The 9,448-nt window shown below is 44.6% G+C and overlaps 1 protein-coding gene across 3 annotated transcripts in view; it reads left to right on the top strand.

The window, feature by feature from the left end:
• The window catches only part of WDR72 (WD repeat domain 72), a 241,488-nt gene that overhangs the window by 5,762 nt on the left and 226,278 nt on the right, over positions 1-9,448 (top strand). For all 3 annotated transcript variants that reach the window (XM_025197090.1, XM_025197094.1, XM_025197089.1), the window contains exon 2: positions 8,616-8,780. In XM_025197090.1, the coding sequence (XP_025052875.1) occupies positions 8,628-8,780 (153 nt within the window). In that variant the 5' untranslated portion in view covers positions 8,616-8,627. The remainder of the gene's footprint in view (positions 1-8,615; positions 8,781-9,448) is intronic.

Raw genomic sequence — 9,448 nt, 5'->3', positions numbered from 1 at the left:
CGTCTGCCACTGCTGCCCTTCTCTTGCCGCTGCTGTCACTTCCCCACCCCCACCCTGCCTACCACTCCAGTACCATGTGGTCCTGGCTGCATGGCTACAACCATAGAACACAGCAGGAGCCAGCCTGGCCTGACCAGCACCTCATGTAGCCAGCTGGGAATCGTGAGGGCTAGGCTGAGCGCTGCATCCTGTGGTCCCGGCTATGCAGCTGAGAACCACATGGTGCCGGAGCAGCCAGCAGGCAGGCAGGTGGGTGGGGAGAAGTAGCAGGTGGGAAAGTGGGTAAATGGTTGTGGCAGCAGCAATGGGCAGGGGAGGGAGTGGCAGCAGCTGGGCAGGAACACATTGACAGTTGGGAGGGAGTGTGGGGCCCATGCCAGTGCTCCAGGGTCAGGGCCAGCGGGGCAGCAGGAGTGCGGGGCTTGGGCTGGCAGTAGCTCTGTGGATCCAGGCCAGCTCCCCCGTCTCCCTGCTGGTGCAGCCCAGTCCAGTTCCATATAGCCCGTGCCAACCTGGGCTTAACACTTCTGCCTTGCCTTTAGCCAGCACTGGCCCTGCGCTCCCACCCAGCTGTCGCTGCACTCCCACCTGCCTGCTACCACATCTTTTCCCCCTCCCCCCCTCCCAAGCTGCCCCACTTCCCCCAAGGACTGGGGTAATCCACAGTGGTCCACCCCCTCCCCCCACCACATTCTTAGCTGAGTTGTACTTCCAGACAAAGAGAGGCAGGGAACAGCCCCAGGGTCGCCAGGCCAGAAGTCTTTGCTAGACAGGGGCTTCCAGCTGGGGTGGGGCAGGGCCAGGCAGACCTTGTTGCTGTGGCTGCTGGGTCCTGCTGCTGCTGGCGCTTTGTCATCTTTGATGGGCAGCCAGGGGCAGATAATTATTAATTTTCTAAACTTTTTAGGGGCTCCACAGGCTGGATAGAATGGCTTAGCAGGCCGTATTTTGCCCATCCCCGGCTTAAACTAACCTGCAAAGATTGAATCAATTCAGGCTCAGGCTTTTTGACTGTCGATTCAGTCTGGAGCAACAGGTGGGGATTCTTTTTTACTGGAAGTAACTAATTTAATTTTATTAAAAATATAATGTTCGTGTCAATTTATTTGTTTATTTATTTATTTTTATCTAAAAAGAAAGAGAAGGTGTCAGATAAGTAAAGCCAAATAGAATATCAGAAACGTGGAAAGAAAATAGGATCTGGGCTACAGCAGCTTTACAAAACAGTCATGAAAATTTCCAGCTTGTGCCTAAAATATATGCCCCTGCACTTTATCATGATCTTGAAACTAACGGAAAGGCAAATGGTAGTTTACTTCTCCAACAAAAATATAAATTCCTCTAGACAAAAAAAATTGTAGAGAGGAAGCACCCTCACTTTTTTTTTATAAAAGTGATTTCAAGAACTTTTAATCAGTTCAACCAACATATCTTTCCTTAAATAGTATGTAGTTGTTAATTAAGTACAGGGAGTAATTCTTCCACATCTCTTAATTCATTCATAGTTATCAACCACATTTGTTTTTGCACCCAATGTGATAAAATGTAGACTATTTTATGATGCAGTCTCTCATTAATAGTAAATGTGCAATCTAAGAATGCAGAGTTCTAGTAAAGAAAAAAATAAAAACTGCAAGCCCTTAGGAAGCTTTCTGACAGACTGATTGCCTTACCTGCATGATGGTCTCTTTTGTGTGTATGTGACGTTTTTTACAAACTATAAATTTCTGCTTGGGGTACTTCTATTCACATGTTGTAGGATGATCTGTATCTACTGGATGGAGGTTTTTGTCAGAATCAATTTTTCATTATACAAACTTGTTGAGGCAGCAGTTCTCGGAAAGGGAATTCCTAGTATAAGGGACCTTGATGTATATGAAGTCAGGTGAGCTCTAAAATTTATATTGGGAACTAAGATTTTTTTTTTCTTTATAGAAAAAATACATCCCTCCCAACTATAAGTGATAAAGCTCTACAAGAGACACCAAATAGAAGAGTTTCTCATGTGCTCTAGAACAGTCTTCATACATAATAAAAAGGTTAACGACAGGTTGTTACCTTGGACTTCTGTGAGATCAGGCACAAATTTTTACATTTCATATCCCTCTGTATTTTTTTTACTTTTTCCTTAGTATTTGAGTGTCTCATACTCAAAACTTGAAAAAATTATCCACAGATCACTCCTTTGAGTCAGGAGAGTACCACTGTTCTAATTTTAGAAATGGGAAACGGAAGTTTAGAAGAATGTGAATTGCCCATGCTTACATAACAAGTGTATGGCAGAGAATAGAAACTTTGAGATGAGCAAATCATGTTTTCCTGAGGGCAAGAGAGAGGAGGCAGGCCAAGATAAGCTTACCTCATGGGTGCTGTGATTCTGCAGAGGAAGGATGTAGTAATGCCACATAGCTCTAACTGCTATAGTGCAACTCAGAAGTAGCATAACTAGGAGTGGGTGGGGAGGGGTACATGCCCGGGGTGCCAGAATCACCCCTCATTTCTGCAGAGTCCATACCCCAGCAGCATATCCATGCCAAGAACTCCAAAACAGTCACCAGCTGCTGCTTTAAGAGCACCAGCTGTGGCATGTGGGAGTTCCTGGCATGGGTATGATGGCACACTCCCAACCCTGCTCTCAGAACTGTGTGCTCCTTCCCTGCCACCTCTGTCCCCTCCAAACCTCTGCACCCTCCTGTCATGCTAGGTCATAGATTGAGGTGCTGAGGGATTGAGGTGCTGACAGGGGCAGGAGAAATGAGCAGAGTTTAGGGACAAGCAGGGTCAGGAAGCTGCAAGATCAGTCCGAAAACAGGCTGAGTTGGGAAGATGAGGGTGAGGCAGTGAGTGGGGTTGGAGACCAAGCAGGGTTGGGAAGCCAGAAAAGAGCAAGCCGGAGAGAACAGCAAAGCAGTCAGGGGTGAAGTTGAGTCTTGCCGCGCAGACATTTCCTAAGGAGCCATTGCACCCAGCCTTCATTTTTAACGAAAGTTAGATTCTGCTTGAAGAATCCAAAACTGCAAACTAAAATTGCTGTAGTCCTCCTTGTATGAGCTGCAGTTTCCTCATAAAACTATTTTCCAGACAAATAACATTCTGCATTGGGCTTAGAAGAACATGCTGTTTTAAGTCTGGTCTGAAACAAGGAACCAACAAAGGACGGTTTGTGTATGCTGAGTAAGCAGGCCAGAGTTGCGGAAAGACTGGCTTGTGCAAGGTAGTGAGGTTATTTGAGAGGAGGCTATGAGGGAGCATGAGTATCATGATTCACTGACATGCCAAAGGAAGGAGTTTATTAGGCCATGAGCAGGGAGAGGCAGAGAGTGAGGAACTTGATTTAAAGTTGTGTTATGGGCTAATACCAAGAATAAGCATGCTTGAGTGGGCAGCACTAGAGGAATTTAACATGTGCCGATAAGCTACATGTAGCACAGATATGCCTTGGGCAGTATTTGACTTTGTGGAAACAGATTTTACCTTTTAAAAGGATAGTTTGATATATATCAGTTGATAAAATATACGAAATTTTGCTCCAGGTGCATCAGCATAACAAAATAGCTTTGATAAAGCTGAATACTATCTGACTGTGTGTGTGTGTGGAGTTATGCAGTGTTTCCAGGTAACTCTCAAAAGCCACATATCCTAATAGGAGAAAGTTTTGTACAAAATTATATATCTGTAATTCTGCACCCTGTGGATCCAATTAATTTGATCAGGAAGATATGTTGTGATCTGAGGGGGGAAAATATCTTGGAAAAAATGATGACTTATTGATACTACATCTGTGCCTTCTATTTATGTTATTTTCAGAAAGGCCAAATACAAAGCAACATGTACAAAATGTCTGTAAAATTTCAGGCATTAACATAACAATTGACAGTCGTATTTTGCCCTTGGTAATGTTTTGGTAAATGATCTTTTATCTACAATAGCCTATCCAAAACAAAGCAGTGTGAAAGTAGATCATCAGTTTTCTCAGAGTTTTTTTTCAGAGATTTGGGTTAAAATTTTATTTTGTTTTTACATGCCTTGGGACCCTGGCAGATCCTAATTTAATCATGCAATAGTACTGAGGAATTTTATCCTGGACCCACCCCAGTAAGTGTGCACATTGCCTTGCCATGGCAGGGCATGTGATTCTAGGGATCTGGGACAATATTCCTCAGAACCTATCACATGTCTGCTGGCATCTGGACTTCTAAAGGTTCACCAGGCCTCCCAGTATTGGGAGTATTTGCTTTTCAAGGGCCAAGGTGTGGCTGTGGCCAGGACCCAGGGGCTGCCTGCTGCCCTAGCCCACTGATCAACCATTTAGCTTTAAATGTTCTGTGTCTGAACTGCATGAACAGTTTTAAATGTCCCAGTGAGTAGGGTATCTGAGATCAGGGGGGATTTGGCTCCCACTCAGGCCCTGCACATACCAGCATGTTCAAAGGACATGTGTGGGCCAGTTGCATTCATGCTTTTTGAACATGCTGGGTGGAGGGGAACCCCAAATGAGGGAGCTGTTTCCCCACCTCAGGCTCCACACATAAGGTAGCAAATTCAAAGGACATGGATGCATATGGGCTGCATGTGGGTACAGGGATCCTCATATTGTGGAGTGGCTCCTTGAACTCAGGCTCCTGTCCTGGGATGTTCATGCCACATGTTTAAATTAAAGCACAATACAAACCAGTCACAAAAGATATTCCCCATTAAATCTGATCTGTTTTTTTTTGGCTGGTTTGCCATATTATCGCACCATAAATTCCTTGCGTGTGCGCCATGTTAAAATGTATGGTATGATGTATGTTGTGATGCTTCCCCTAGGCTATTGACAGACATTACACATAAACAGGCTTAAGTGATCACAAATTGGTTTAAACCTGTAACAGAACATAAGTTCAGTGCACATAAACCAGTTTCAAAATGGCTAGCACTGGTTTAAGATAAACCTGGTTGAATGTAGTATCAGACTTAATGGATTAGGCTCCAACCAGTTTATGCTATGTCTGTCCCAGACCACTTCCTGGTTTAAGTTAAACCAGAGTCCCCCAGCACCCAGAAGCTTTGGAGCCCTGGGCAGGGCTCTCTACTCCAGAGAACAAGGCTGGCCCCATCCCTCTGGCCCCTAGCCAGTGCTCTGGCTAGGTCTGTCTTTCTTCCCCCTGCCCTACCCGTCACTGCTCAGTCAGGGATTCCCCCCTCTCTCCTTCCTTCCCTCCCATCTCCCACAGCACAGAACCCATCTGTGTGGACCCTAGGCATGTGATATGCTAGCTAATGCTCAGAGGGGTGTGTGTGTATATGTGTGTGTGCGCGCGCATGTGTGTGTGTGTCTCCAATTTCACTGGGACAGATGGACAGAACAGTGTCCACTTAGGGCTTTTTTGGAGCTAATCAACAGGTCAGCTGGTAATGTCCCTCTGTTCCTTGGAAAAAGTTGTTTAAGAAGAGCTTGAACTAATGAGAGGGGCTTTTGTTTGGTTGATTGACTGATAAATGTTGTGTTATCATCCCCTGCTGGCACCCTCACCTGTCAGGTTTGCAGACAGTATGAAGAAGCAGGGAGAGGGAGATTGAAAAGCTTAGTATCATCAACACATACATGCACTGCACACCCGCTCTTTGTCTTAGAGTGCTAGCCAGGGGCTGAGATCTGGCAACACTCCTGCCCCTTGAGCAGCAAGCAGGGAAAAGCCTGGGATGGTGCAGGCAGGGTGGGGGTTTACACCCCTCCCTAATTGGAACATCCTGCTGAGGCCTGGCCATGCCCCCTCTCAGCTCAGAACTGTAAGGGGGGGTGGGGTGCTGCTCTAGCACCTCCTGGTTTCTAGCCTGAGCCACTGCGGGCACGTGCTGGCATTTCTTCAGTCTAGAGGGGATGTCTGTATGGTTACAAACTGGCTTAGCCTAGCCAGGTTAGACTAACCTGCAAAGATTTAATCAATTCAGGCTCAGGCATTTTGAATGTCGGTCCCTAGCCTTAATGTCTCTAGGGTGTTACCTTCAATCCCACCTTGCTGAAGAGTCAACAAAGGTATTAAATTCTGTATTGATCTTGGAGGTCCATCTTGTCTGATCACCCACCACCTGGTGGAGACTCTAGCTTGTACGGAGGGAAAGAAGGGTTAACAGTCAGGGAATTTTATTAAAACATGAACACTTTTAAAACAAACATTTTAAAATAAAGTCCCTAGTCCATCACAGATGTTCAGCAATAAATATTTTGATAAAAAATAAGAGGCTTTATTCTTTCTTGGTCTGTAATCATTTAGAATTGTGCAAAGTCTGTTCAAACCTAATTTAAAGGAGAGTCAGAAGGGAACAATTAATTTATTATGTACTCTGTTGTGTGTAAATGACAGAAAAGATTTGGGTTTGCTGTTTGGAAGAGAGAAGATGCTGATATTTATATTCTCAGACTCCAAGTCTAGCTGAATATAAAAAACACTGAATTCTTCCTGCTTACTTTATAGTTGTCTAAGAGTATTCCCCAAAAAGGGTTCCCTGAGTTATCCTGATATGATTTTCATTTTCAGGCACAAACTAAAGGAGAATTAAAGCTTTTGGGCAGTAAGTTGAAGTTATCTTTCCAATATTCCCATTTGAGGCCACTGATGGTCTCACTACCTCCAGTGTAACTTGGAGCAGCCTTTAGGTTTCATGGGAACCATGTACTTCATAGAATCATAGAAGTAGGGTCGGAAGGGACCTTGCAGATCTTCAGGTCTGACCCCCTGCCTGGGCAAGAAGAAAATGACTCAAATGACCCCAGCCAGGTAGGCAACAAGCCGCTTCTTAAAGACCCCCAGGGTAGGAGCCAGCACCACTTCCCTTGGAAGTTGGTTCCAGATCCTAGCCACCCTTACTGTGAAGTAGTTCTTACGGACATCTAATCTAAACCTACTCTCCTAACAACTTGTGGCCATTATTCCTTGTTATCCCGGGATACTTGCCACTGGTCATGCCACAGGTTATACTTCCCTAGCTCTGTGGCCTTTTGATACTTTTATGCCTCTCTTTATTCTTCTTTCCACTTGAAACACCGGGCTGAGGGAATCCTCAACTGCCTGCAAAAGGTGGATTTCACTTCACTTACTGTCATCCTGAACTAGGAACAGACTTTACATTTGTCACTGGACAAGTTGTGCCTATGTTTGTCCCAGAACAGGATGCCCAGGATTGGCAAGTAAATACATTCACAAAATCACACTTCTGAACAGGGATTAGTGAGCAGTTGAATGTACTGCTGTTTTTCTACCATTGATTCAAAGTTGCAGTGCTGGGACAACCATTCAGATGCACTTTGCAATGTCCTGGTATAAACTGTTAGTAGTTCTTAACCTGTGAACCTTTTTAGGATTTATCCTGGGACAGCAGACATGGATGTCTGAACAATTGCACTTTGTCCCAATAAAATGGTTTATTCCAGGACAAATGCAACATTCAGTTACAGCCATACTGATGCAGAGGCATTAAGGCAAAGCCAAACATCTAGACAATGTCATGTTAATTATTACTGTAGCACCAAAAGTCTGGTGAAATACTGGAGAAGCCTGAGTCTCATGCTAAAGCCTTGAGATTAGGCAAGAAGGTCCAGTATGCAGGCAAAGCCCTCTTTTTCCTGGTCCATTTTGACAAAAATTGGGAAACAAAGATGTCCTGCTGTCAAGAGCAGCCAAGCCTTCTTTCCACAGGGCCAGATACTTGAGGATAGAAGGAATAGCTGAGGACCTCCACCCCTTTGTGAGCATTTCATACACAGAGCAATACTAAGGAGACTCCATTTGAACTGTAGCAACTGAATCTTTATTTAATGCACCTTACTCCGTGCTGCTACTTGCCCCCTGAGCACATGGAGTTTCCAGCAAGAAAGTCTGCTCCAGGAGTCCTGAGGGGGTCATGTGAGAGAGGAAAAGGAGTGTATAGGAATCTCCTGATTGGCCTGAATAGATTCTTTTTTAAACCTGTTCTGCACTGGCAAAAACCTTTTGTGAGCTGCTTTGAAGTGCATTGCAAGCAGAAGGTGGGACTGCTAACTGTGGGGAAGCTTTGAGTTTTGGTGGAGAACTGGCTGTTAGGAAGGGAAAAGGGAGACTTGATTTTATTCTTACATGTATGAGGACATAACCATATCTTCACTACTCCAAACTTTCATCCATTGAAGTAAGATATGGAAACAGCAAAGACAGTTAATTGAACAGCAAATTAAAATAGTCTGAACAAAATTAAAGGAAATTAAAGCTAAGGTTTGAAATTATAATCCTTCCTCTGAGAAAATATATAGCATATGACTACTGCTTGAACAACCATTGCTTGATCAGCTGTTTTATACTAGGAAATGTAATCCATAATGACCTAAATGGATATGGATTGTTTTTGTTGCTGCCTGGTGGGATTAAGCCCTGGTTGTTCCCATATTACCAGTATATTTAATCTTTGATAACGAATAGCAATAAGCAGGTAACAGTGGGACAGAGCAGCAACTAAACATTTCTCAAGAACGAGGATTTCAGATTTCAAGTGCTCTTGCTCCTTGCACTATCACGTTGCCATCCCTTTCAGATGTCATCATGACATACTCATTAGATTTCATGTGGTTTAGAACTAATTTAATTCCCTTTTATTTTCAGGCTTTGCTCACTATGAAGATCTCGGTGCAGGCAGTAGCATTGTGGGGGAAAAGAGCACCCTCTCACAGCATCACTGCCATAATGGTTACAGAGGACCAGCAAACTATTGTTACAGGAAGTCAAGAAGGACAAATATGTCTTTGGAATCTATCCTCAGAATTAAAGGTTTGTGTTGGTAGTTCTGCTTCTCAAAGCAGTCTGTTTTGAAGTCTTGTATTCCATATAATTTATAATAATCTTATTGGGCTCCTATACACACCACGGGTTTTAATCCTCATTAAATTAAATAGATTTATAAAATTTAAACTTGTTTATTTTGGAGCGTTGCATCTGTGCTTACACACACTAGGTTTTAAAACTAATTAAGCTGGGTCCATGGCTAGCACTGCAGGAGAGCGGGATGGTCCAGCACTGCCCCCCTATCTTGGGGCCCCCACCTACTCCATGCCAATGTCCTGCCACGCAGCTGTGGAAGCAGGGATCTGGCAAACCACACAAGAAAAAAAAGCGGAAGCAATTCGAAAGCTATTCAAAGGGCTGAACTACAAAAAAGTCACAGAACCATCTGGTGGACAAAGAGGCTCATTACATTTCTTTGAGTGCCTTTGTTCTTGCACGCAATGAATCCAGGGACATGACACTGTAATCCCTGGTGGGCCAGACAAAACTGTGCGGGCCCTCTCCCGATCCCACCTGGATTGCCATGTGCGAGTTCTCTCTCGATCCCATCTGGGTCACCATGTGCGAGCCGGGGGCGAGCTGGGCCCGTCTTTGTGCACACAGGCTGTTGCCAGCGGCCCGGGCACGCGGGGTTGGAGAAAAATGCGGCGCAG

This window comes from Alligator sinensis, unplaced genomic scaffold (assembly GCF_000455745.1).
Source record: "Alligator sinensis unplaced genomic scaffold, ASM45574v1 scaffold250_1, whole genome shotgun sequence".
NCBI classification, from domain to species: Eukaryota; Metazoa; Chordata; order Crocodylia; family Alligatoridae; genus Alligator; species Alligator sinensis.
This window is presented reverse-complemented; position numbering and strand designations above follow the sequence as displayed.